General features: G+C 48.6%; 1 protein-coding gene across 2 annotated transcripts; it reads left to right on the forward strand.

The window, feature by feature from the left end:
- Positions 1 to 27,591, forward strand: DHRS11 (dehydrogenase/reductase 11). 2 transcript variants are annotated; one of them, XM_075032985.1, is made up of 7 exons: positions 1 to 175; positions 15,114 to 15,323; positions 21,381 to 21,475; positions 21,935 to 22,064; positions 22,728 to 22,820; positions 23,479 to 23,544; positions 24,556 to 27,591. In XM_075032985.1, exons 1-7 carry the CDS (start codon positions 44 to 46, stop codon positions 24,595 to 24,597), a joined length of 768 nt encoding a protein of 255 aa, XP_074889086.1. In that variant the 5' UTR covers positions 1 to 43; the 3' UTR covers positions 24,598 to 27,591. The 2 variants fall into 2 exon arrangements, with proteins under 2 accessions (XP_074889086.1, XP_074889084.1); XM_075032983.1 differs by lacking the exons at positions 23,479 to 23,544; positions 24,556 to 27,591 and having other exon boundaries at positions 22,728 to 23,450.
- Positions 27,592 to 27,792: the final 201 nt, after the last annotated feature.

The following is a 27,792-nucleotide window of genomic DNA, read 5'->3' on the forward strand; positions in this document are numbered from 1 at the left end:
GGCGCATTGTGCGCGGCGGCGGCGGCGGGGCCGGGCCGGGGCCATGGAGCGCTGGACCGGGCGCGTCGCGCTGGTTACCGGCGCCTCCGTGGGCATCGGGGCGGCCGTGGCGCGGGCTCTGGTGCAGCACGGCATGAAGGTGGTGGGGTGCGCTCGTAGCGTCGACAAGATCGAGGTACCGGGGTTGGGGCCGGGCCCGCGGGGGCTGCGTGAGGCGGCGGCGGGCCGGGCCGGGTGCCGCCGGTCGGTTCAGCCCCGCTCCGGGCGGTGACCGGTGGCCGGAGCCTCCCCGGGTTGTACCGGGACCGGTTCCCTGCGGGGTCCCGCCTCGGTCCCCGCCTCCGCGAGGGCCGGGCTGCCGGCCCGGTTCTCGGCCCCCTGCTACGGGGAAGAGCCGGCTCCGGCTGGTGCGTGGGGGCTTCCCCGGGTGGGCGCCTTCCCGGGGGGCCCTGTGGGGTTTTTCCCGGCTCGGAGGAGCAGGGACGGTCGGTTGGAAGTTGCTCGAGGAGCAGATTCAGTTTTGAGGCGGTTTGGTTTTGGGTTTGTTGGGGTTTTTTTTTTGAGCTTCCTCTTATCGAGGTTTAAAATAGCATCTGGGTGCCTGGCCCTGCGGTGGGCTGTGGGTCTTGGCTGCGAAACGTTTAAGGGCATGTTAAACCCCGCTCGCTTTCCAATGTCTGAACACTGGCCTTCTGGAGTTGGGACCCTTTTAGGAGTTAAGGTTAAAAGAGGGTTTCAGTCCTTAACGTGCTGTTTACCCCTAGGACGAGTGTCTCTAGAGCTAAGTCAAAAACCTCACGACCTTGGCTTAAAAATAAAGATGCTTAAAAGAAATAGTTTCTCTGGGTTCCTTTTTTGTAGTTGGATGCATTTGTAGGGTTTACCTCACAACGGCACAAGCTAAAGCCTAGCTACTTTTCAAGAAGTTTCCTGTGAGGGAGGAAAAAAGTTACAGTCAGACAGCTTAAAGGTTGTCATGTTGGTTGTTTGGTGCCTGCCGAGCCAAAGGAGATTTATACGAACATCCAGTGTTTGTATTTCCTTAGCAAAGGTGATAAGGACTCCCTATGCACAGTTGACCACACCAAGAATGAATTGTCCAAAAACATCATGGAAAACAAGGCTTGACGTTGCTGGTGTTGCTGAGAAGTGGGGTTAAATAAAGAAATGCTCGGAAGAAACAAAACTTTTTCCGTTCTTCATCGTGAATCAGAAGGACACCTCTTGCAGAGAGGAGAAAACACACCCGTGTGACTTAGTTAACTGTCCTTTGGGGCTTGCTTCTAACTTTGGACTTCCCGACATTTTGATACTGCGGTTTACAGGGAAAGCCGAGCTCTCCAAACGATTTCCCACGTGTGGCTGATGGTGTTTAATGTACTTCCATAGCCTGGCTTCATGAGGCTGTTGTAGCCTCACGGTACCTGGTAAAGGATGCTGTAAAGGATGCCGTTGTTTCACATTCCTCTCCAAAAAATGACAGAAAAGCCATTTCCAATATTGCCGTTTCCAATATTGTCCGTTCTTTGGATTTTCTTTTGAAATCTTTTGATTTTATTTGGTAAAGAAAATCAGTGGAACCTTCAGTGCCACACAGGAGTTTCCTTCCTTTCTAAAGCCTGAAAGCCTTCCTTTCTGAAACTTTTCTGGCTAAAATACAGTATGGATTTAAGAAAGAACAGTCTTTTAAAGGCTTTGCCTTTTTATTTGAATCTGCACAAAACGCAATCGTGTTTTATATAGGTGCTATATGGGCTTGTGTGGTATGCCCATGTACTGAGCAATGCTGTCTGTCTTCCAAGTCTCTTGTTACTGTCGTGTTTCAAAAACTTGTGTTCAACCCCACAGCTAATGTTTGTCCCTGCTTCATTCTTTCTCCTGTCCTCTCTAAGGGCTGAATTGTGTTTGCACGGTCATTTGTTTTGGTAGGTGTCCGGACTGTGTTTTGCTCCGTTGCTATTCTGGTTTTATTTATTGTGAAGCATGTTTCTGTAAAGAAGAAGAAAATCCCAGAGGTGCTGCTCGCTCAGGGAAGGGAAGGTGGTGAAGCACGAGGTGGTCCAGGGTCGCTCCGGGAACAGGTCCATCACCTTGGGCTGGCTGCCAGGGATGCTTGTGTTGGCACAGATGAGGCTTCTTACTGACTCCTGCCATGCCTTCAGAGCAGAGTTGTTTGTGATAACTAAGCTTTCCTCCAGGAGCTTCACTTTGTGGTTTTTTCCTTTAAAAAAAAAAAAAAAGGAGGAAGATGTTCAGGCTTCAGACTATTGAGCTCCTACTGGGACTTGGGACTTTGGACGTGGCTGTAAGAAGCCATCTCGAGGAGCAGACTTGGCATTGCTTGCAGGGAAGACCGTGCTGCGGCTGGCATGGTGGGTGATGAAGCCAGACCCCATTTCGGGAGCTGCCGGTGGGGCTCCTGCCTGCTGGAGGGGCTTCGGATGCTGTGGGCAGTAGGAAGGCAACGGGAAGGTCCGTGCCATCGGCACTCTGCGAGCATGTCATTACCTTGGTTAGTTATTGTATAACCAGATCTATCCACAAAATACACTCATCTGTTATCTCTGGCTGCTGATTTTCCAAGGCATTGTTGGTCGGGAGCTGGAGGACGGCATTCTTGCAGGAAGCCAGGGTGGGGGTTCGAAGGATGCGCTAATTCGGGGAGAGCGGCTCACACGTAAAGGGCGGGATGGGGAAAGCGGTGCTGATGTTCAGGGCTGGGGCGCAGTGACGGAGGGACGAAAGGAGAGAAATATGAAGGAGCTGAAGGCTTGGTGTTGTCACATGTGAATAAAGGAGAGGTTAGAGCATCACGGCCATAATTGCTGCAGGACAAATCTTGTTGCTGTATACAATTGAATAATTCGCTCGATACCACTGTGGATAATGGTTTATGGGGAGCAAACCCCCAAAATAAATCAAGGCAGCTTGAAATGGAAAGAGTGCAAATGGTATAGTTTAAACCCAGGAATACAATACTCATTTTGTAGCACATAAGCATATGTTTTCATTAATGCTATGCACTAGTCATCCATTTTAAGGTAAAGTGGCTGGAACCACTCTGTATGGTGGTTTTATAACCTCCTGTAAACTGGTGACTGAAAGAGTATGTTGTCTTGTGGGGAATTTAACTCGGGCAATAAATGCTGTGTCAAGATTTCTTAATCTCTTGGAAAATCAGATAAGGGCTTGAGGCAGGATAATGAAGGAATTGCAAAGTTGTGGTTTTGGTATTAAACCTGTGTCATGACTCCAGTGCTCTTTATTTGACTTTTGAAATAAAAATGTTAATGGCTTACAAAACCTGCAAAAGTATCTTTTTTTTTTTCTTTTTCTTTTTTTCCATCCACTGGCTCTGTAGAAAAGCTGCGCGCTCAACTTGCCTTGAGTTAGTGCTCCGGCTGACTTTCGTGGTATCGTTTCAAATTTGGATTTGATTTTTCTTTTATCACATCGTCATACGTGCAGGCATGGCAAACGCAGGCTCCGGTGGCTGGGTTTCCCCTCCGTAATTGTATCTAGCCCTTTAAACCAACGTTGACCTTCCTGCAGTCCTTGCTCGTAAGCAGCCTTGCGTTCCCCACTTGTGCCACTTTTGTGAGTGGAGACTCTTCGTGTGGGTCATCCAACAGTAACTTTAATAGTCAGACTTTGAGGAATAAAATATAATTAAAATGGCTTTATTTTACTTTTGCATGCCAGGAGGTACTAACAGCTGTCATAGACATTTTGGCATGTGTTCTGGCTGAGTGTTTTCTGCTGTTCACATACCTACACGTGTTCCAAGTCAGGAGCGAGTGTAAGTGCTGTAATGAATTAGCCAAGAGTTTTTAGCAGCCTGTAAGACTGGGCTTTGGTGGAAACTGTTCCCTATTAGATGATTACATTCACAGGGACCCCTCGCTGATCACTTGGGTCTCCAGCCTGCGAGAAGACTTGCTGTGATTTAATGACTTGCCACAGCTTAGCTGGTATGCAATAGCACGTTAAGCCACAGTCGCTCCATTGCACAAACAAAAGGCAGAGTATCTCTTATCGCTTTTGATGGCTTTGCTACAAGGCTCTTCAACTTTCTTCTTCCTCATGTTTTCCAGAAATTTGTATTTTGTGTCTGACTTCTTGCAGCAGCACAAAAAAGGGAGAGAGTTTCCCCATCCACAGGACAAAACGTTTCCCCCCTGGCTGGCAAACCATTCTCTGGTCTTTTTTTCAGCATGATGGATAAGTTTTGTCTTGTAGTGTTCTTCCCCTGGGTTGGGAAGACTTGGGAGGGTTTGTGGTAAATGTCGGGTCTGGCTCGGAGGCATGGTAAAGGCATCGAGGTACTCCAGTGCTTTTCTTTTGGAGCACAGAAAGGCACGAGACAGGGAGCTGTTTCCAAAGAGTTTGCAGTTGACGCTTGGTATTACACTCTTTTTTATAATAAAGTTTAATTTCATGTATTTTTATATTTACTTCTACATTTGTAGAGAATGGCAAAAGTGCTGGTAGGAGTTCTCCCTCCACCCCTGGTGTCGGAGCACTGGATCCGTGCAGGCATTGTGGCTCTGTGACCGGGGCCATTGCCGATGGGAGAAACCATGGTCGGGGCAGTCCCACCTGCTTCAGGTCAGGCAGCACCTCGTTCATTGCTTTGATACCTTGCTGTAGGGTAGCCAGCAGCATCAGTCACTTATTTTGTGATTTTTTTTTTTTTTTTCAAATTTTGTTTTTTTTCAGCGCCTTCCAAGTGTTGTTAATTCATCACTTGGAAAAGACTCATCCGGAGAGGTGCGGGAAGTCAGACAGCTCCTGCAGTCCTTCATATCACTGCTGGAAATAGCTGAGCTGGCAGGGTTATGGCATCGGGTTGGAGCGTATGGAGCTGTGTGACTCCAGCGTGCCGGCCCTGGGCTCCCAGTCTGCGATGGGAATGCCTTGGGTCCGCTACTGGCCAAATAACAAAGCGTCCGGCTGCTCCCGCGACACCGGTGAGCATCCCCTGAAGCAGCGGGACCTGGCTGCGCTGCCAGAGGGGCAGGATGTTGGTGGGGGAACCCGCCGCTGTGTCGCAGGGAGATCGGGGCCCTTGGGCAATGTCTTGCTTCTAGGTGTTGGAGAGATTTAATCGTGGATGTCGTGTTCCAAAAAAAATATTTTTTTTTTCTTTGTTGGGGTTCGGAGAGCGAGCTGTGCAGGAAGCAATAAATGTGGTTTAAAATACAAGGTTTAACCGATTAATTCTAATGCATTTGTGACAGTTATTGATCAAAGGTAACATTTATAACCAGGGACTGCATTGTCAAGGTTAGATCTTGCTCAAGAAATAGCCTTTGATAAGCTGAGCTATTGATTGCAGATTCGAGCAGTCCAATCTCTGAAGAGGCTAGTGCTCTCTTCGTCAAGCAGCGCCGTGGTGGTGTGGGAGGAGGAAGAAGTAGCCAAGCCTTCCACCCGGGAGCTGAGCACCCCGAGTAGCCGTTTGCGGGCTGGCTGATCACTTCCACGAATTGCTGCCCTGGCCGTAAGGTACAAGGGAGGTTCTCGACCCCTTCGGTGCTCCAAGGCGCTTAATTAACGGCTAAATTGTTTCATAGTACCTGAATGTGGAATTTAATGACATCGCGTGCAAATCATGTCGATGGCTTGGAGGTCAACTGGTTAAAATTTTGGCGTCCCCCTGCGAGTGTCTGTCGGGGAGGGGGGGGGGGTCGAGCTGTGGATGTCCCTGCGGTACTGGGTGTCCATGGTGGGGTCTGTCCCTCTGCCCTACAGCTGGGGCTGAGTCTCACGGGGCATTCCCAAAAACACAGGTTTTGCCCTCTGTGCCCACGCTGTCTTAATCTTGTGCCTTAACAGCAACGGGCTTGTGGCTGAAGGTGAGAGGCATGAATTTTGGTGCCTGGCTCCCATCCGCTGGGCAGCCTGGCCGAGGCCACCCACTCCCGTCCTCCCCGTGCCGAAGGTGGGTGAGCCGCTGTCCCCAAACACTCGTCGTGGACCTCGTCACTCCCCATCTCCTCTTGCCCTGGACCCCTTGCTCTCCCGGCATGCAGGCTGCAGAGCTGCGGGGCTGCGTGGTAGCCCGATGAATTACTTTTTAAGGCAGGAGGAGCAGCTCCAGGCAGGATAATCCCAAGGCATGGTCTCCATGTAGATGAATGACCTTCAGCATCTCCTTGGCCTCTGGAAAGGCTTGTTTTGTGTTTTGCGAAGGCCTTGCCTCAGGGATGGTGGGTACTCAAGGCCTCTGAGGTGCTTTTATTGCCGTTTGTCCCTGACCAGATCCTTTCCTGATAAATACGACAGAGATCCCCTAATTGCTGTCCTGAGCAGTGGGAACAAATGCTTTGCTGGCCTGATGGTTTTCCTCAGCCTTGAAGCTCAGGAGGCACGTGGGGGAAGGGTTGCTTTTAAAACGGGTTGGATTCATCCTCTTTCCCCCAAAACGTGCTTTTAAAACATATGAAACAATAAGTTGCAGCAGCCCCCCCTTACCTGCTTCTTTCCTGCTCCCTTTGGCTTTGCAACAGAGCAGCGATACTGGGGTATGTCATGCTTGCAGCCCTAAAAATAAGTAATAACTGAGCCTTTCCTGGGATTTTGGAGGTGTGGTGTGGTGCTTGTTCTGCCTCTGCCTTGCTGTGTAACAAGGCAGATCAGATAGCTGTCTTGTGCCTCAGTTTCCCCGTGTAAAACCTGGGAGCTGCTGCCCTGGGGAGGTGGGAAGGCTGTATGGGAGCAGTGTTTAGACGTGGAGGGGGCTTTCTGGCCTGTGTTTCGGGTTTATGGAAAGTGTCCCGGGGCAGGGAGGTCTGGACACAGCCGGCACAGTGTTGGGGAATAAATATGATGGTGGTTTTCCTCGGGCTTGTTAATAGTTTAAGCTCCGCAGAAAGTAGCGGCTGTGCTAAAGTCGAGCTTTAACCCTCGCTCCTGCCAGTGTCCACGTGGGAAGTGTTAATGGTAATTTCCTGGCTCTCAATATCATTATTTTGCCTTGCTCAGTACTGGGTGGGTTTGTGCCCACCCTGGTTCTATAGGGTAAAATGGGACCAGGGTGCTGCGGGAGCAGAGGACCTGCGGTCTTACTCCTTCAGCCAGACTTTTCTCCCTCTTAGGCTCGTGCAGATCAGCTGCAGCTCTGTTCAGCTTAACTGGGGATTAGCATTGGCATAGATGTGAGCGGCGCTGAGCCCGCTGTGTCCGGTGGCGTTGGCGTTGGTACAGATGTTTAATCGTGGCACCTGCAGCTGTGCGGCGATGGAAATGGTAATCCCTGCTGTCGCTGCTGCTTGTTCCGACCACGGCTGGGCTGGGGCGTGCGGGAGCCTTCGTTGCACTTGTCGGTGGGCCGTAAATCTGAGGTGTATTAAAATTCAGGACTCGTCACCTGAATTTTGGTACTGGGGAGCGTTGGGAGCTGGTGGCGGAAGGCCCGCTCCTCTCCTAGTATGTGTTAATCTGTCTTTTCAGAAGAAGATTTGTTGAGGATTACACAGGTGCAGGATGGGAGCCGATGAGACAGAGATGTGTCAGGACCGTGGCTCTTGCCCTACCCTCGCAGCAGGAACGCTCGGTGCCGTGTGGATGGCGCTGGGGGAGAATGGGAAAACACCCAGCTCCGCGAGCTTTGGAGAAAAGCCAGGGCTGCGCTGCAAGGTGTTGAGAGGGGAAAAGGCTGATCTCGTGGTCTGACGGCGAGGACCTGCTGTTCTGGTACGGCTCTGTCGGTGACAGCGGTGGGTGCTTTGCAGATGGCCGTGCTGACAGGCGTGTTGTGTCGCAGTGAGATGTAGGGCTTGGCCAAGCTCTGGGAGCCCAGCGGCCGCAGTCGATGCTCAAGTTTTCCTGGGCCCCCGAGCAAGGAGCTCAGAGCTCACCGGTGGGTTATCATCATCTGTTGCTGCTTTGTCTCGCAGGTGGGGATGCTGGGGCTGGGAAGGGGGAAAGCCTCCCGGTGAGCTTGTGACGGAGCTGGGAATGAGTCCTGGCTGTCCTCAGGAGTGCTTCCGAGTCTCACCCACAAGGTACAGTGATATACTCCGTTGCAACATATGTTCTTCAGGGTGGGCACGTGCTGATGGTTTCCATGGACGTCAGATCACACCCTAGATCTTTAGGGTATCGCTAGGCATCTCAGACCTTCCCTGCTGCAAGATTAGGTGGAGTTTGATTTAATTAAAATAACTAAATAAATTTTTTTCGACTTCCTAAGCATAGTGGAGGTGTGCTTGCCTGTGGTGGAGATGACACAGAAGGCATGTGCCGTGATCCGAGGGTGTCAGGCTGAAGCTCAGGCTCGGCTCTGCCCTCTGAGTGGTGTGTTTGCAGGTTGCCTTGGAAATCTGCGCTCAAACGGGCAGCGATCCAGCCTGCGACATGTGGACCTGCGTCGGGTCTGCTGTGTGCAGGCACTTGGGTGTCTTGGAGCTACGTGGTCTTTGAACCCTGCTTGCGAAGGCAGCCAAGGGCTGGTGGGGGACTGCAGGTGGCTGCAATACAGCAGCTTCAGTCTTAGTAATATTGAGTACTGGGGTTCTTTGAGGAAGGAGAGCATTTACGTGCCTGGCTGCGTGGGAACCTGCTTTATGCATGTTGGAGCTGAAGAGCAGGCAGGCACCTATGATGCTTGTTTTAGGATAGTCATACCTCAGAATAAGCAAGAGATATTGCTCTAATGAGCTGTCATCGTAGGAGCAGCGTATTTCCTCCTCCCCCACGCCAGCCTGTAGCAACGTGATCTGAGCAAGCAGTAAAAAAAAAAAGTGCCTTCAGCTTTGACGTAAGGAGCGATTGTTTGAATGCCTTAAGGTAGCAGGGACGTTCAGGGCAGTGTAAATGGGGCGATTTGGCTCGCGTGTATGACACTTGAAATTTAAAAAATAAGTGAGCTAGGAAAACATAATCTTGGATGTTTAACTACTGAAAATGTGCAGGGAGAAGAGAGGGCTTGGAAAAAAGCGGTGTGAGTCTGGAGCAGTCTGGGAAGACAATTACCGGTACTGGGAAGACACGACTGCTCAATGAGACCCCTGTTTAGCAGGGAGTCTGGCTTCAGTGCCTAGGATGAAACCAGCGGAGTGGCTTCCTTGAGCCACGCTGCACCCACGGGCAGGAGATGGGCAGGAGAGGCTTTTGGCCCCTACGGAGCCTGTGGGACGGGTTTGCTGGGCGAAGGGCAGGTACCGTGTTGATGTTCAGTGTCCAGAGCCTGGGTAGCATCCAGGAGACATCCCAGAGAGCTGGTGCCGGGGGTATGCCAAGATGTAACTTTGCATGGTCTCTGGTGGGTATTGTGAATTGTGGCAGCTCCACGGGCATGAGGATCTGGCAGGAGGGAGGGCTGTCGTGCCGTGCCATGCTGTGCCATGCCGCCCTGACGGTGACCGTGGTCACGACTATCTGGCTGGGACTATTACCCCTTAGATGCCTCTCCACAGTCTGCTTCTTGCTACTGGAAGTTGATAAACAGCAAAGAGGTCCAAGAGGTTCCCCAGGGTTTTATTCCCTTCTCTTCCACAGCATGAGATCTGATTTTTCTGGGTTATTTATTATGTAAGTACTGATTTTGTATGCCACCTCTGAGTCTTTGCAAGGACTGTAAAATCAGTATGTTTAGGATGATACAGGGTGAAAAAAACCACATACAGGGACTTAAATTTTGTCCAAGTTTTGACTGCTTTTTCCTCTGCTTGTGTTGAGAGGTGGGTGGGTTTCTGGAGCAGTGTGAAAGATTCAGACTGCTCTAGGAAGGGGCTCAATGTGATTATTTCATTTTACAGTTAGGGAAACAGCTCTGAATCTTGCCTGTGGTCACAGAGCACACTATGGAAATAAACCCCAGTCTAGTGCTTTATTCACTATATATCTCTTCCTCTATTATGCTGTTGCACTGGTATTAAATCTTAATTAAAAGAAGCTTCAAAGTTGCCAATCAGTAAAATGAAAGGATTTGTAAGCCCCCAGTTTTCTTTCACAACTGTGTTGCTCTTCGTTAGGATTTTTCTCCTTCATTTCCTTTAGACAGCAAAAGTAATTGGGGTGACTTTGGTTTCTTTCCAGTTGGTTTCTTGGTACAGCCTTGTATTTAAGCATAAGCAAAATCAGTAGGATGCAAGTACCTGTGATGAATGGCAGGTCAGATTAAAAATTACCTAATCGTTTCTTCTGGCTTTAATCTCTCTGAACTAAATGTGTCTGAAGTTAATAGGATGGTTTGCCAAATAAAGCCCTACATGACTCTTTTCTTTTTTTCCTCCCCTTAAGAGTCCCCTTAAATGTTTATATCAATTAGTTTTGTAAAACCATTTTACCAAGACTGAATCTAAATGCATGGCACTGTGCCCTTTACAAGTGTCGTAGGCACAAAGAGCGTTAACCCCTTCTTGGGAGAACTGATGTATTCTTAACATATGGAAAATGTCCCATAAATGTGAGGCATCCTTTTAGACCTTTAAAAGCAGACAACTAAATAGTACGTAGTAAGCATCGTGACCAGGTATTCTTCTTTGTCTTTCTTACATGTAGGTAGGTGTTAGGTGTTTTTTTTCATTTGCTCATGCATTCATCCAACACTGCTGGAAGCTGAAATAAATCACAGTGATGTCAGTGGAAAAACTGGTGTCTAAGCAAGAGGCACATCGCAGCCTGTGTATCTAGTGCATACTGCCGTATTGGCTTGCTATATCACATGAGTAGTTTAGATGCCCTTTGTGGAAAGCTAGTCTTCCATGGGTATTGCAGAACTTGCCGGGTACTGTGTTCATGCTGGGTAGCGTATCAGAATTACAGGGGCGAGGGCTTGCATCCGTGGCAGTGGATGGCTCTAGGTTAAACATTTTAATGCATAGGGTATCTGTTTCTTATTTATGTTGCATTATGCCAGTTTGTACCAGTAGCTATAGTGCCTGGCTGTCTGTTTCCAAGCATCCAGTGGTAACAGTGTGGTATAGAGATGCTCAGGTCTTGTTTCAAAGCTCCATCCCCAGCTGCTGGAGGTGCACTGGCCCTCGTCTGTATTGGTGTTGCGTTACGTGGTCACTCTCAAGTTGCTAATGAAACCTGGAGAACCAACTTTTTTCTCCCCCACCCCCCCGCCCCTTGTGCGTGTGGTGTGCTTAAAGTGGAATGAGCATTAATTGAGTGACTTAACGGATGCTCTGAAAAAATATTGCAAGCTCCCTAATTCAGAGAGTTCCTTTACATAAGTCTTCTCTTGCAAACTTGCCCGCAGTTGATGTTTCTTTGAAGAGCCTGTGATGACTCTTTATCTATAGATTGTTGAGGCACGTTCAGCTCTGCCTGGATGTCAATGGTGTTCAGCACTTCATTTTCAAAGAGAATTTGTTAACACAAGTGTAGACTGAGAGATGAAAGGATCTGTGTTAAGTCTCGTTTGAGGCGGCGAGACGCCAGGCAGGAAAAGAAGGATCTTGAGAGATATTTGATTTCTCTGGTCAGTTGTGGCAGAGAAGTCTTTCTCTGAGTGAGAAAGAGCTTTCTCTTGGTGTACCTAAGACATAAGCTAAGGAGATTGCCTGGGAAAACAGGATGGACAACTCTACCACAATAGCCACTGCTGTCCAGAGCACTCCTTGTTTCATCTCCTCCTTCATCTGGGTTGCTGTGCTGCAGCCCGTGGTGTTTAGACCCTGTCTGCCTCCATCGAGGAGCTGTACTGAACAGTGAAAGGTTTCACCGAGTAGTGAAAAGTGACAGCTGAACATGGAAATGGAGATATTAAACACGGCATTTCCCTCTGGGCTGTAGATGAGCTTGTCTGTCCTTTCCCGTCCATGCTGATGGGCCCTGCTTTCTTCCAGCCAGCTCTCCTGGCATGAGTCCTCTTTTGGGACATTCGTCCCAATCCCTTGTGCTTGTGTGTCTCATCTTTTAAAATCATTGGCGGTGCTTGATTCAAGTTCAGCAGGGCTGAGTTCTGCTGGACTGGTTCCTGCCATGAACTGTAAGCTTTCCTCCCCGCAGCTCTGGGATGCACCATGATGCTCAGCCTCCGGTTGCAACGGGTGCCCTGTTTTTCCTTTCTGAGTGTGATTATGCTAACTTTGAAAGGCAGCACCCTGCTTTACTAGTGACGAGCACTGACACCAGCAGTGAAAATTGAAGGCACCACTGGAAAGATAACTCAACCTAGCTCTCGTTCAAGCAAACTAAACACAGCCTGGCAATTTCAGGAGGTGCCAGGACACCAGCCCTCTTCCAAGAGCAAATTAAGACCATACTTCTGGCCATAACCTGCTGAACTAGGAAGAAAAAGTGCCAGACGTGAGCCATGGTACTTTACGAGCAAATACTGAATAGGATGAATCCCTTAGTGGAGTGCTCGAGTTTGGCAGTCGGATGGAGAGAGCTCTGAAGCTGTCACCTTGGTGCCAGGTTATGAAGAATGTGGTTGAGGGCTCCTTGCCCATTTTTGTCTCCTGTATCTTTGCAGGAAGAAGGCCCCATCTCTGGAGTGGTTTAGCACCTTCCAGCAGCCCTTCATACTGCTTTTAATTTTTAAATGCTGCTCTTGCAGATTTTTCTCCCAACTGTTTTCTCAAGTGTGTACTCTGCTCTTTAAAAAGTATATATTTTTCTACTATTATCAGCACATAATCAACAAGATTGCATGTATAGCAAAGTGAAACCAGCCCCGGGAGGGTACAGAGAGGTACGATTCAGTCCCAGGTGCACCTTTGTTCTCCATCGGGCAGAAATATTGTCTAGCTCAGCCCAAGCAGAGCTCTCCAGAGAGTGTGATGCTGTTGGGATGTATCGATCTCTGGGCTGAACTCAGCATGTCTGTCCCCTTCTTGCTTGGTGCTGTGAGAGCAACAATAATAATTCTTATGTTACTGCAATGCCTTGACTGAAGCGGTACCCAGAAAGGAGAGCGGCTTCTGGACCAGACCCTTAGACAGGGGCTGGTTTCAGCTTGTGGTCTGTGAAAGCTGTGGATTGCTGTGAAAGGCAAGTCAGAAAAGCTTAAACTTGCTCTTCAGGGACTTGGCCCACCTCTGCCGTGGTCTTATGTATGGAGAAAGATTGAAAATCATTTACTGAACAGAGCCACTCGCCCCAGAGTAATTAAAATTAATGTGCTTGGGGCGCAGAGAGGGGTTTGGAGGTCTTGGCTTGTCTGTCCCTCTCCCAGTGAGGATGCTCAGCCCTGCTCTGTGTAAAACTTGGCTAAGAGAAAGTTGGTCACTGAAAAAGCCACTGACAAAGAAGACACTTTATGATTTGGATTTGGGAGCCAATTCACATCTTCAGGTGGATTTTTTTCACCTTTTTGGACTTTGTGGCATCTAACCAAGTTGCCAACCCTCCTTGTTCCCAAGGCACGTGGCTATCCTGTGTTGTGCTGGCTGGGGAGCAGAAAGCTGATTCTAACAAAACTTCAGGGACCAGGACCTGCAGGTTTCCTGGGCATGCTGGCATCTGATCTGTGGGATGGCATGTGTTGGATGCCAGCTGGATGGGAGCTGGACCCATGCTTTGGTTTGGCATTCGCCAGGTCCTGTGGTGAATTAATGCAGCCCCACAAGCTCTCCTGCCAGCCTGTGCCAGGGGAGCAGGTGCCATGCTGTCTCTGATATATTTTTTTTTCCTTCTCTTTTCACTTTCCCTTATGTTCCACGTTTTTTCCCTTTGGTCTAATGTTTGTTTCAGAATTTGGACATCAGGCTGGCTGACGAACTCTGCGAATGTCACCAATGCTGGGTGTTTTGGGGGGCAAGTCTGCCTCTGCAGCAGCTGCCAAAAGGCCAACTCTGCTAAATGAAAGGGGCAGGGGACCCCGGGGCTTGCTAGCTTCCCCTGGGAGAAAGACACCTTCTATGCTCTGGTTTGTCACTCCCGCTTTCATGAGAGCGAGCGTGTCTAAGGCCAGCGTGGCTCTCCAGGCTCTTCCCCATGTCGGTACACATGGTGGGGCTGGTTTCAGCATCTGCCTTCTCCAAAATGTGGCAATTTCTCCATGCATCCTCCTGGAGGGCCAGGAGGGGGCTGGGCCAGTCTGGGAGGTGATGCTGTACCTCAGAGCAAGCAAAAAAAAGTCAACTTCCCTCTGGTGTGAGCTTCCCAGTGGTGTTTCAGGGGCTTCTGGGTACCGTGGCTGGTGCCCCAGCTTCCCTGCATCCTTGTTTCTGGCCGAGGCTGGGTGAGCTCCAGGGCAGGCGCTCTGCTCCGAGCTCGGCTGGGGCCGGGCTGTTCCACGGCCACCTTCATGTGCAATCACCGTCCAGCGTCCTCCGCTTCCAGCCAGGCAACTCCTGTGCTGGGCCTCGCTCCTCTTTTTATAAACGACTGTGAATTGCAGCCCTTGGTATGCAGGGAGGAGCCGGGAGGAGCGGGAAAGCTGCCTCTGGCAGGAGGAGAGCTTTATTGCACCCGCTGAAATGTCACGTTGGTGAAACCGCCGCGGGCGATGGCGTTCGAGTGATTTGGTGGACGTTTGTAGCCAGAGTCCATCTCTCCACAGAAACCAGACATCACGTGGCTCTCGCCTCACGCTGGAAGCTGTCACTGTCGCTAATATGACACATCAGAGATGAGATGCTGCTTCTCATTAGCATCAGGGGGTAAAGGGCATCCTCCAGAGGATTTGGCGCGGTGGCTGCCGCATCATTAACGCAGGCGGCCAGCAGCAGCTCTTGGCCTTTCATTTGCTTTATATCATCTAGTCTGATAAAAGATCTGGATGCTTGGAATAATTGTTGGTAATGCCTAACGAGGAATTGTCAGGCATGCGATTGCCACGTCTTTTATCTGCGCAGCAGTGTGGCAGACTTGCAGCCTGGTGCTACGGCAGTATATATTTTTATTTTGCCAACACCTGCTCACCTCAACCTGCATTGCCTGGGGTGATGGATGAGCATGGAGTGTGTCCTCAAGTTTAATAACTTAAAGGCCAAAGCGCTCAGACTCTCATGTATATCGATATTTCTTTTTTCTTAATTAGCATTTACAATTATTCTTCCCTAGTGCCTGCTTTTAAGACAGGCTCACCGGGAAGCCTGCCGTGTTTTGTTAGCCCTGGGGTGTGTTTTTAAGCAAATGGCTGGATAAGCTACTCCATGAGGAGAGGAGGCCAATGGTTGTTTTCTTCCTTCTTTTCTATTCCCTAGAAATTGGCAGCTGAATGCCAGAGTGCCGGCTATCCGGGGACCCTCATCCCGTACAAATGCGATCTCTCCAACGAAGAAGAGATCCTGTCGATGTTCTCTGCCATCAAGACCCTTCATCAAGGAGTTGATGTCTGCATCAACAACGCGGGGCTGGCTCGCCCGGAGCCCCTGCTCTCAGGGAAAACGGAGGGCTGGCGGACGATGATAGACGTGAGTAGTGCCACTGGGAGAGGGGGAACTGTGCTAGATTTTTATTTCTTCTGGCCACCAGCAGCATTGTCCCCATCTACTTATTTCACATGTGCAGAGCTGAGGACCTGCTTCCCATCTGGCTCTGACATGGCCTGGGTTTGCTGATTGGGAAGTGGAAAGAGATCATGCACTGCTGAGCCACATGCCTTCAGCTTGGAGTATGAAAACACTCAATACCTTCAGCAGCATTTTTTCCTTTAGCTCTATGGCTTTCTAAAGGGTGATGAGCCTCACTTTTTTTTTTCTTCAGTAAAATAGGAAATTGAATGCCAAGCGCTGGCTTTTGTAGCTAATCCTGTTAGTTGTAGCAGTGGGTTGTAAAATGGGCAGATTCTTTTTAGCTTAAAAAGCTGTAATGCTTTTTGTCTTTATAGCTTAATTTTCTGCCCATAATCTGGTTAGAGCTGGATATGAATGAGGCAATTTCATATGCTGAACTGGGAGTTTGTGCAAATGGTCCATGCCATTTACTAGCAGCGCTTCTCCCTGGGTCTTGCTGTCCTGAGGTGCTGCTGTGCATCTTTTTGGGACTTCACCATCTTTTGTCATTATGTGATGGCCCTTTTCTGCACATAGCAGTGGTAGCCACAGCTCTGGGACCCCAGGCCAGTTTGCGTGCCCTGGCAACAGCCCTGTTGTACTGGCCTTCCTGCAGCTCTGGCCGGTGAGATGCGGAAACAGGAGCTTTTCACCAAGGTGATTTTCCCCTCCTGTACTTTTGCACGTGAAAGCATTATCTTCATAGGAACAGGAGTCAAACTCATGGCTTTGAGTAAGTCTTGTTGCACCTCCAGCAGCTATGGGAGCTTGTCCTAGTGAAGGAAAAGATATGTCTATTTGAAAAGCTGCTCGAAGCTGTAGGCTTGGGGCCTCTACGTCTGACAGTGGAGTCAGACAGGATCTGTGGGCTCCTGTGGCAGCTGGTGTCTGTTCATCCAGCGGTAGTTTCAGGGACTGTGTAAAGCAAAACAGAGAGGCGCATCGAGGCCTCAGACTCCTGCTGCCGGGGCAAGAACTGCCGTATCCTGGCTAATTAAGTTCTTGTTAGGATTTTGGCCGGTCTGCTGGCTGCTGTGACTGCAGCCAAAGCGAGCTCAGCTCCGCTTTGTCTGCCCAGCCGGGCTTTTGTGGGTTGCCCAGCCTGGGTCACTGCACAGCCACATCTTCCAGTCCCTGGTTGCCATGGAGTCTTTAAATAAAATTAAGTGAAGTGTAGCTGAGGCTGAGCTGGTATAAAGCAGGGCACTTCCAAGGGTTGTCTCGCTGCAAGCCTGGCCCTGCGGGTCGCCTGCACCTTGTAAACTCCTTGTCCTGGTCACTGTGATCGCATCTTGTGTGGATGCCTCTGTGGATGCTGCGTGTCCCTTGTGCTCGTTTGTCTTTGTTCTTCTGACCTTTTGTTCTTTGTAGGGTGGGCAGGTGGGTGGGACACACATGGCTTTTGCCAGCTGAAGGCTCTTCCCCTCTCTGTGCTCCTTTCCCTGGCTGCTCAGCTGGGAGTGCTCTCTTTATCTCACCTTCTGCCACTTTTAGGGAGAAAAATTTTGGAACAGGGATCGTCTTGTGTGAAACACTCCAGTGTTGGTATTCACGGTGGCTCAAAGTTTGGGAGCCTGTGGCATTCCCCTCCTTGCGGGTGCTGCTGTGTGCACCCTTTGGAGCTGATTCGGGGTGACAGATGGGGTGGGAGGAGAGGCAAGGTGGTGACTCTACAAGAGCAGCATTAGGAAACCAGGCTGGGGACATGTTTTATTCCCAGAGGTGATCTGTACAGCTATATCTGCTGTCATTGCTTGGCAAAAACGCTGTTGCAGCACTAGGAACAGACTGAGACACACCCAAGCTTTCTTCCTATACTGGCAGATTTTTTTCCTCTGACCAGCTTCCCAGCAGCTGGTGGGTTTGCTCTTGACTTGTGTGTAATTGAGTAACACTTGTACCTTTAATGCAAAGGTGAAGCCCTGGGACACTATAGAGCCAAGCGCTTCACCCACCTCAGCCTAGGCAGCCTGACAAGCCTGGGCTTTGCTTTTTAGCCTGCTGGGAAGCAGTAGAAATAGCTCAGGGTTTTTCCCTTTGCTGTGTGCCCCCGTTTTGTGGCAGCAACCTCCCTGCTTGGGAATCTCGCTCTCCAAGCATGCTGTGGTTGTGCAAGCACCGGCGTGGCAGTGGGGTTTGAGGAGGGATCTGCAGTGACAGCTCTCCCCGCTGTGGCACGCCAGCCCCAGGGAAACACTCACCAGGCCTATTTCTCCTCCATGCTCTGAAGCTCTTGGAGGGTCAGGACGGCGGAAGGTTGCCAGCACCTTTCATGGGCCACTGGGCTTTGCAGAGCTGAGCGGGAGCAGGGAGGCTTCTTCCAAAGGTCACTTGGAGAAAGGTGTTAGAGAGCAGCACCGATTTGAGATGCTGTTGGAGAGTTTCAGTGTACTTCTGGGCTGCAAGACAGGAAAAGTTTCTAAACAGCCATTGATCTATCGATTTAGCAGGCATTAGGGCCTTAAATTAAAGGCATTTTTTTCTTTTTGGTAAATTGATTTTTGTTTCCATGCATTTTTTATGAGCTTTGAGGCTCTGTCTCCTTCCAGGCTCCCCTCTCAGTATACCTATTCCATAAAATCTCTTGCTATACATCCAACAGTCGAAACCATGTTATCATTTACTTATTCCTCCTCTTTTTTAATGTTCCAGTTCCTTATTGTCTGGTATTTATTCCCAAGGGGGGAGCTGCTTCTCCCTGGGCTGCAGGAGTCATATGTTAGGAATTGTGTCTCCGTTGTTTTACAGCAGCGCAGAGCCCAGTGTTGCCAGCCAGTAAATTTGGTGTGTATGCAGGAGGGAGCGTGTTATCGCAGGCAGGTTCTAAGCCCATCATCTTTTGGTTCGCAGCTTCCCCCCTTTTCTCTCTACTTGTTTGTGAGGTTGTGCTTGACATGAGGCTGGAGCAAAGTCCTCCAGCCGTCCCTGATCCAAGCGGGAGTAGCCGGGGCTGGGTGCTGTGTACACACTGACTCCAGGCTCTGGGATTTGAACAGCTCCTTCATGTTTTACCTACTGACCTTTACAGCTAGGAATTCAAGCTGAACTTTCCATTTGCACTGTTCAGGGCACAAAGGACTGCGGCACACATTCTCTCCCTCCTCTAGACACTAAATGGGTTTGACTCTTCTTGGCATTATTCATTGACCAGCAAGGCTCTGTTCTTCTTGCTTTTATATACCATCTGTGCAGAGATATGTTTTCCGTAACCTGCATTTTTATATATGCTTAGGAGCTGGGATACTCATTTTGATACCTTAGAAAAGGCTGATTCTGGGAAGTGAGATGCTCAGTGCTTCCAGGAACACGATCTTTTATGTTCTCCCAACCTGGCAATTGGAACTCATTAATTACTAGAAAATGTGCCTTCATTGTTTCTGTTGCATTAGCACACACACGCAGCAGTCACAGACCTGCTGCCTTGTGCAGTGTGCTGTGCAAAGGCAGAGCGCAGATGTGTTGGCCATCTTTGCTAAGGGACCTTTGAACCTTTTGTTCTTAAAATAGGAACGAGGCTGAAAAATGTCTTGCGTGGATATTTGTTAACAACAGCCTTTAGATTGTTTCTCAAAGCGATACAGCCCTAAGCCTTGCTCATTTTCCAGGCACATTTTTAGGTTCCCAAGTGCCTTTTCCGTGTTTTGAAATGGGATTTCACCCAAAAATCCTGTGGGTGCTCTCAGGAAAAGGCAGCGAGGCAATCCCAGCTCAGTCGCCTTCCAGCCAGTTGTTTTGTTGTACCACGGTGTCCTACTGTACAGGCTCTGGACTTTCCCATGTGGCTGTTGATTAGTATCTTGCTTTGCCAGTAGTAGTCAAAATGTTGTAATTCTACCCACGCAAGGAAGCATTGCTCAGCATGAATCACAGCGTTGGAGCCGGCTCTCAGGCTCTCAGGCTTTAGGCCGATGTTACCCTCTAGTGGCCTACGGAGATGGAGTAGAATCAGGGAGCGACTGCACTAAAGATGTGGTGCCTGATGGGTTCAGGGCGTCTTGGGGCAGGAAGGAAAGCAGGGATGTTGCTCGTCATGAAGGCTTTTTATACTAAAAGTTGCCTGTATCCATATCTGAAAGGACTGGCTCCTCACTTGGTTAGTGTATCAGACTGGAGCGGGTTACTCCTGCTTTCCTTGACCACCTTACTGTAAAATCCAGAAGCCTTCCACGCCCTGCCTGCTCTGGGCTTTGCTCCAATGCTGAGGTGCTGCTTCTGCTGACATGCCTGCTAACTTTCTTCCTTGCACAGCCAAGGTAAATCTTCAACCTGGTGCCGGGGAATTATCTCTGTAGTTCCAGGTATGATCACCGAGATATCCGGCAGTGACTGTGTGCTCAACCAAAGTGCGCTTGGATGAGGATGATGACTCAACTTGTTGTGTTGCCTGGGTACCCCGAGATCAGACAAGCATGCTATTTATCTATCACCAAGACAAAAACTCACAAGCATGGCCTCTAGTAATGAATAGGAAATAACGACCGAGACAAAAGCAGTGACCGAAGATCCTTCAGCTGACCCAGCTCGTCCTTTGTGTGCTGCTCAGTAATTACATCTCCCAAATCCATCCCTTTTTGCCTCTTACTTTCTGGTCTCCAAACTAATGTTCCTCTCTTGCATGTCCTTTTGTGCTAGCAAGTCATAGTTAGCCTGCCCCATTCTTGTTTATAAGTTTCACAGTAATGATAGATAGCCAGCCCTCTCGTATCCTTTGCTCGCTGTCCACATGGCCTTGTTCCTGCTGCTCCTCCCATTTATAGTTGCACCTGACTTCTGATTCATCAGAAATTTAGTTCTTCCTGAATATTTAGTTGACAGTGGTGTTTTTAGACCTGTCTGGCCTGCTCATTTAGTTAGCAAAGTGACATGCCATTAGGTAGGACACCTGGCAGTGTGTCTTGCCTTGAAACGGTGTTACATCCTTTCTAGAGGGCTTCAGCAGACACCTTCTACCATTCACCCACTTTTCCAAGTCTAAACCACTATAAACTTGAGCAGTTAGCACTGCTGCTGAGACAGCTTGCTCATCAGTCTTGCACACACCTCTGGGTGCTTTGTATTCCAGGTGGGGGAATTTCCATATCTCTGTCTTCCTGGAAACTTTGACTCTGTGTTTTATGGTCAGCAAATGCTCAAGGCATCTGCACATTAACGATGGCACATTGCAGAGGTGATATGACTGAGTTTAACCAAGCAACAGTGTGCTGGGCAGTGCTGGTCCAAAGAGCAAGAGCCTGGAAAGCTCTGGATCCTGTGCTAAAGGACTGGATAAGTTGCCATATCCTTTCTTCCTTGGCTTATCCAGTTAGGGCTGAGGAAAATGTCAGCGGACAGGGTGACAGACTGGTGGCTTTCGTATCTGCAGGGTTACTTACCTGCTCTGGCCTTCCCCATGGCACAATGTGATCTTTGGCTTCATTTGTGCACGGGAGGCTCTTTGCTGGCTGTGTGGTTTGCAGTGCCTCTGAGTGCCTGGCGCTCTGACAGGCAATATCTGGGGATTTCCTCGTTAACTAACTGACCTAATTACCTGCTGTTAGTGTCCCTATCAGCTGCCCAAACACCAGTGTGCTCAGTGCTGTACAAAATAAACAACTTTGTCTCCTGGACAGAGTGCTGACTGTGGGGAAGTGGGTTCGCTCTCCCTTACATTGCACTCTACCCTCACACTTGCCCGTAAAACAATTAAGTCCATTAATTTCTGGCAGAGACCAAGGCTGTCTCACAAAACTGGGTATCTGTGCCTCCCCTGCCCAAACCCCTTGTGACTGCAGCCCTGAGCTTGGTCGCAGCGTGATGTGGGGTGTGCAGCAGGCGTGCAGTGTGCGTATGTGCATTTCCCTCTGTTGGTGTTTGCAGGAATTGCTGCGGGTCGGGGACTGGAACCTGCATCCGCAGCTTTGGGCGTGTGGGGGGCAAGTCAAAGGGTGCCAGGCAGCGCTGCTGGTCTTAGTTGCTTCTTCTTTTCTCTTCCCTCAGGTCAATGTGATGGCTGTGAGCATCTGCACCCGAGAGGCCTACCAGTCCATGAAAGAGAGAAACATCGATGATGGGCATATTATTAACATTAACAGGTATGCAGGGGGGAATGTGGGATCAGCCATGTGGGCCTCCTCCTCCCCGCCTTGCGGTGAGGATTTAAGCAGTGGTGCTTTGACCTTGGAGTGGGCTGATGGTGCCCAAGAAAGGGTTTTCCAAGGATTGCAGTGGTTGATTTTCAAACCACTGTTTTTTAACCTCTGCTGGTCTAAATGCAAGAAAGGCTGAACCGGGGAGAAAAGGATAATGCCAACCACTTGCAATGGTGTAGGGCTGAAGATTGAAAGTTCTTGACCAGCTCCAGAAAACAACTGTGTCGAGAGGAACCTCTGGTGGTGTGCGTTTCCTGCAGGAGAGGAGAATTCCTCACATAGCCACCATCTCAGTGTCTCTTTCTGTGTTCGTTACGGTGGTTTGAATATCCTGTTGGTTCCTTCTCAGGACTCTGCTTGCTCCCCCACCTCTCAGCACTTTCCTTTCTGCTCTCTTCTCAGCATGAATGGCCACAGCGTCGTGCCACAGTCGGTGGTGCATTTTTACAGTGCCACCAAGTATGCAGTTACAGCCCTCACGGAGGGGCTAAGGCAAGAACTCAGAGAAGCAAAGACTCATATACGAGCTACAGTGAGTACTGTGGGCTCTCTTCTGCTGTCCTGCTTTTGTGGGTGGTAGAGAGCTGGCAGGCTTTATGAGGCAGAGGTTTTCCCTTTGGAAAACAGGCAAGGAAACACAAAAATAGTGCTCAGCACACTGGGAATGTTCAAGTCCTGTGGCCAACTGTCCCTGGCCACCTCTCTTTCCCAGGCAGAGAGAGACAGGTGCAGAAGGCATAGCAGCGATGAGCTGCCTCAGGGAATAAACTTTTTGGGTGCACAAAGTGGGCAGTTCCTTGTTGGGGAGCGAGGGGGGCTCATGACAGCAGAGGGAGGCAGTCAGCTGGGCTGTTTGCTCTCATTCAGGACTTGAATCTCAGAAGTGAGGTGTCCAGACGTTAATTTGTATTGCAAGCTTTTCCATCATTTTCTCTGCTTCTCTGTCCCTTTGGGACATGAAGAGGGAAGTACCCATCAGCGGTTTCCCAGAGGTACTTGCCACAACAGTCATTAAGGCAAAGTCTGCTGTCTTAAACTATTCCCCTAGAAAAAGGGTGGAGAGGGAAAACAATAGAAAGGGGACTGGGGGTTTTTTTGGCCTTTTCAGTGCTAAAAAGTTTTCTCTCCTTTTCTTTTATTCTTTTATTGAAGGAGAATTACAAATCCTATTAGGATGTGCTCTGCTTTTTTCCAGTGTATATCTCCAGGACTGGTGGAAACAGGATTTGCTTTTAAACTTCATGATAATGACCCCGAGAGAGCTGCTGCAACCTATGAGAGCATTCGGGTAGGACATGGAGAAATGGAAACAGAGGGAAGTGGCTCTGATTATGGTTTTAACACTCTCTCCTGGCTAGTAGCACAAGGAACTAGTTCTGCAGAGTGCCCAGTGCTTTCCAGGATGTAATCAGCATCCCCAAAGTCTCAGCACTCAAACCTCAGATTTTGCACTGATACTTACACGCTATGTAGATTTTTCATTCAGGTTCAGTTTCCTACTCCCTGTATTTTTCCTTTTATTCTGATGTTCCTGTAAATAAATATCAGTCAGCTTTGGCATTTGGCAGGCTGTGACTTCTTTATTGAAGAGAAGATATGTAAGCAAACATGCCTACACAAGGAGAAATGTGAGAGCATGTTGTCTTGCAGGTGGCTAGCACAAGATTTCTTGTGCTTTTCTGGGAATTTTTGATAAGGATGGCAATGCCTGACCTGGCAGAATTACTGTGCCAGTAATAAGATTATTCACAGCAAATGGAGAACTATCAGCACCAGACATGGCCTTTGTTAAATTTTTAATGGCTTCTTTTTTTCCTGCTTGCTTGCATCTTTTTGACATGCCCCAGTGACACTGTCGAAACTCATTATTGATGGCTAGGAAAGGAGCAATCTTGTGGTTAACTTGAGGTGCCCTTTGACTGAGAATCTCTTTCCTGTCTTTCCAGTGTCTCAAAGCTGAAGATATGGCTAACGCTGTCATATATGTCCTCAGTGCCCCACCTCACGTACAGGTAGGCTGTGGTTGGGTTGGAGGACTGCTGTGGGTGGCTGAAGGCAGAGTGGGTAATTGCTGCCCTGACATTTGCTAATCAGCGTTATGGCCGCTGTGTCAGGTGTGTGTTTAGCAAAGCCTGGGCTGGGGATTAGCAGTGATCACGTTTGTTTACACTTCCCTTATGGCAGCTATAGGATTGCGCTGCTTGGGCTGCTCGCAGCCCTGCGGATCCAGCAAAGGCTGCTCTGACCCCGGAGAAGGACTGCGCGAGGCAGGGGGAACAGGAGGGATATAGGCATGTTTTGCTCTTTTTTTGGATGGCACCGTCTGAGACTTGCTGACAGTCTTGCAGCTGGGTCAGGTTCTGCCAGTTGTTGGATAACATGTTGGGCCTGATCCTGCCAAGTGCTGTGCACCTCCCCAAGGGTGGTGTGAGGTGCTTGTGCTGCCAGCGGGACTTCCCTCCTGTGAAACAAGAAATAAGTGACCAGCTCTGAGCTGGAGCCAGGAGGAGGCAGAAGCAGTGTCAAAGTTTAGTATATGCAACATAAAAGTTCCTGTTGCAAAAGCAAACTTTGATCATGAGGGGTTTAGCAGCCCCTTGAGTGAACTCTGCACCTCTGGAGCAAGATGTGGCCGTCTTGACATCGGATCAGTAGTGATAGCTGGCCTTCTTGTCTTAAGAGGATAAAAAGTCCTGCCCGTGGCCGATCAAGCAGTGCTTCTGCTTGACCCGCTGTGAGCAGGACCAAACTAAAGACTTGAACCATGAGAGTTTATGTATAATCAGTGTCATCTTGCACTCTTTTCTGTGCATGTTTGTGCTTTTATTCCTTCCGCTAAAGGCAGAGCAGTCACATTCACCTGAATTTATTTTTAATATCTCGGTTAAGCAGGCTCATTTCTGGTCACGGAAACTTTCTTCATGTGCAGCTTGCCATTGTAACGGTGCAGCATGGAAGTGCCCAGTGCAGGATTTAAAATGGACTTCAGTGCTCTGGTAAAATCCTGTGTTGGTCTCTTCTAGATTGGAGATATACAGATGAGGCCCACGGAGCAGATATCATAGCAAATGAAGAGGACCATGAGCAGCACCCTGTATCCACTCCACTTCAAACCCTCTGGCAATTTAGGGTTTTGTTGGCTGGCTAGCAACATTTTAATCAAGTACCAAGGATCATGTTTGAAGAATTCTTTTTCTCTCCCTCTCTCTGAGCTGGTGCTGGTGCTGAGCCAGTTTAAAAAGAAATCGTAGTGGGTCTCTTTCTCCCCCACTTCTTTCTGAAACTGCTTAAGAGTAAAATGTATTTGAAAATAATGCAGGGAAGTGGTTTGTGGAAGATTGTTGTCTCCAGGCTGGTTTATTCTTCCTTTTGCTTTCTTTTCAAGGTTTGTTTGATCTTATTTGCTGATGCTGTGTCTGGACATAGGTGAAGTGGCACAAAATGTCCGCCAGCTTCAGTGTGCTTAGGGTTTGAGATTTTCAGTGGATGTCATGCATGAATCCATCTAAATTTTGGGTTTATTTTCATCACATTGACTACTGATGGTAATGATGCATGTGATATTTTCTACTTCTTTTATACTCCACTGCCCTAAACCAGTGTACAATCTCACCCACCTCCCCAAACACTCCTTTCCCATTCACATGAATTATGCCTGCCAAGTTTGAGGAAGTATAAATGTGTGTGCTTGCTATTTCTCTTTCTTTCTAGGTAGGTAGGTAAATAGTTGGAGGAAAAGTACCTGTACTTCTGCAGGTTAGAATGATCACCTAAGTGGCATAGTTACAGTAAGAGTGAGTTGTTTGGTATTTTTAATAAAAACTAAATGTGTTCTGTCTTGTGATCACCTCTATCCTTGGTATCATCTCCCAGCACTCTTGATGTTTTTGTATGTGATATTTGCATGCATTGACACTTTTCTGGAAATATTGATCGGTCTTAGAAAGATGTATGGTGCTGTTTAAATGCTGGTGCTGATGAGCTGGAAATGTTGAAAGTTTGTTTATATGCAGAGATACAAACTCGGAGAGAGAGAGAGTGAAATGAACCATGCCGAAGCTGTCCAAAATGAAAAGATATTAGTAGGGGCATTTGCCTATGAAGCAGCAGGTAAAAGGTCTGGTTCAGATCTCATACTAGTTCTACGCTGGTGCAGCCCCATTGTTTCGCTCTGGATTTATTCTAACTTGAGGGAGAAGAGAATCAGCCTCAAAGCTGATACATGCAGAGCTGGAGACAACTTGAGTTGTCTTAAGACTCTTGCAGTGTGGCAGAAACACATCTGTGTGTAGTCTCTGCTGCAGAGCTATGGAGCTGTTAAAGTATATGTTGCCTTAAGATTGCAGACTTGCTCCTGCTGCACTCTGGACTTTCTGTAGTGTTTCGGAAGGCAAACCGTTGGTTTAGGTGGAGTAGGTATGGTCAGTTGATTGGAGCGGAGGATTGGGAGCCAGAGAAACTTGGGTTGGATTGTTTTGCTTACACCAGTATAGCTCTGTGGGAGTTCATCTGTGTTACACCACCATAAGGGAGACCAGCACTGGGCCACTACATCATGAGTTTCAACTCCCTGTAAAGCCTTGGGCAAGTCACTTTACCTCTCTGCCTCAGTTTCCCCATCTGTAAAATGGGGATAATAATACTTACCTACCTCACAGGGGTGTTGTGAGGACTCACAAACTTTTGTAAAGCACTTTGAATATGAGAAGCGCTATGTAAGTGCTGAGTGTTGATATGAAGTATTATTATTAATTAAATCTTGTGATACATAGAATTCCTTGTGCCAAAGGTGAGCTACTGTGGAAGGATACAAGGAGAAAAATGGTAAAATATTCCTTTGTAATGGCAAAACAAATGCAATTTGCCCCTTTTTTTCCTCTTTATAAATACATGCTCATGGTGTGTTCTGTCCATTCCTCATCAGTCACCAGTTTCTACTGGCAAGTACACATAGCCTCATCTCTGGATTTGGCTTTCTAACTTACTGTGAGTGACGTTCATACCCTGTGGTGCAGTTTCGCACCACTGTAATGCACTGCCCTCTTCCACCTTGCCGAGGCGGTGGCTTTGTGTGGGTTCTTTGGACGGAGCTGGGTTTCACCCCCAGCATTGGGCTAGATGGTGTCCCGCAAGGAGCGGCCAGTCCAGGTCTGCACGCAGCCAGCGATCCTCACTGCAGCAGAGAGCCTGCGCCAGCTGGAAAAGCTCTTCAGTCTCCGTGCCACTGTGATCCTCAATTCGGAGGCACTTGGCTAAGGAAGGTTCAGGCACTACTGTGCTTTTTTATAATGTCCCTGTGATGTTCAGCTAGACTTGATATGAAAACTCCCAGTGTTTTCCGTAGGGTTTCTTTTGCAGGAGCCTGTTGAAATTCAGCAGATTCGCTGTGCAGTATGTGCCATCTTTTTAAAGAGGAGATGGTTGCACTAGGAGTTGGAGGCCAAAAAAACAAGTTGAGAAATGAGGAACTTCTGAGCAGAAAAAATATGAGCAGGGATGTGGGTACCACTGGTGAAACATCTGAATTGGTGGCTGCAACTGTGTACAAAGTTAAGCAGATGTTGAAATGCGTGGCTGAGGAGGGACCTAACTTAGCTTTCTGCTCTGCAAAAGGAGGCTTCAGAGAGAATTGCTTAAAATGTAAGGCCTGGAAAAAGGGCCAGTCTGGGTAGTTGCTCCCTGCAAATACAACCTGGCTGACCTGCAGCCCTGGAAGTTTGGGTTTTTCTTCCCCAAGAACATTTGTAACATTTGCAAGTCTATAAAGTAACCTTGAAATGATATCCAGTATATTTTTCCATTTCAGATGTGTTTTTAGGGGATAATTCCTGCTGCCCATTAACTTCCCACGTGAAGCGCGGCCTGTGGAGGGGTTTGTTGCGGGTTGTTTGGCCGCTCTGCCTTGTGTAACCTGGTGGCACCTTGAGCCACCTTCCTGGGATGAGAAGGGATTGGCAGCACGACTCTGAGGCATTTAAAAACCCCGAACAGGAGGGTGAACTGTGTAATTTATCAGTAGGTTTCTAATTGTGAACTGTAAAATAAAGAATAAAAAGAGAGGCACACTGTGGTTCTTTCGTTGTGTGTATGGTAGTTTTTGTGTTAAAACATACCATCCTTCTTACTGTTCACAGCTAAACCTTTCTTTTGTGAAGAGTTCAAACAGAAATGTGTGGGTTTGGTTCTTTGTGAGAAAAACTGTAACTGCTTTCTAGAGCAGAATAGCATCCAGTTGTTTCACAGATAACCTGTGGAGGTTG

This window comes from Buteo buteo, chromosome 7 (genome assembly GCF_964188355.1).
Source record: "Buteo buteo chromosome 7, bButBut1.hap1.1, whole genome shotgun sequence".
NCBI lineage: Eukaryota > Metazoa > Chordata > Aves > Accipitriformes > Accipitridae > Buteo > Buteo buteo.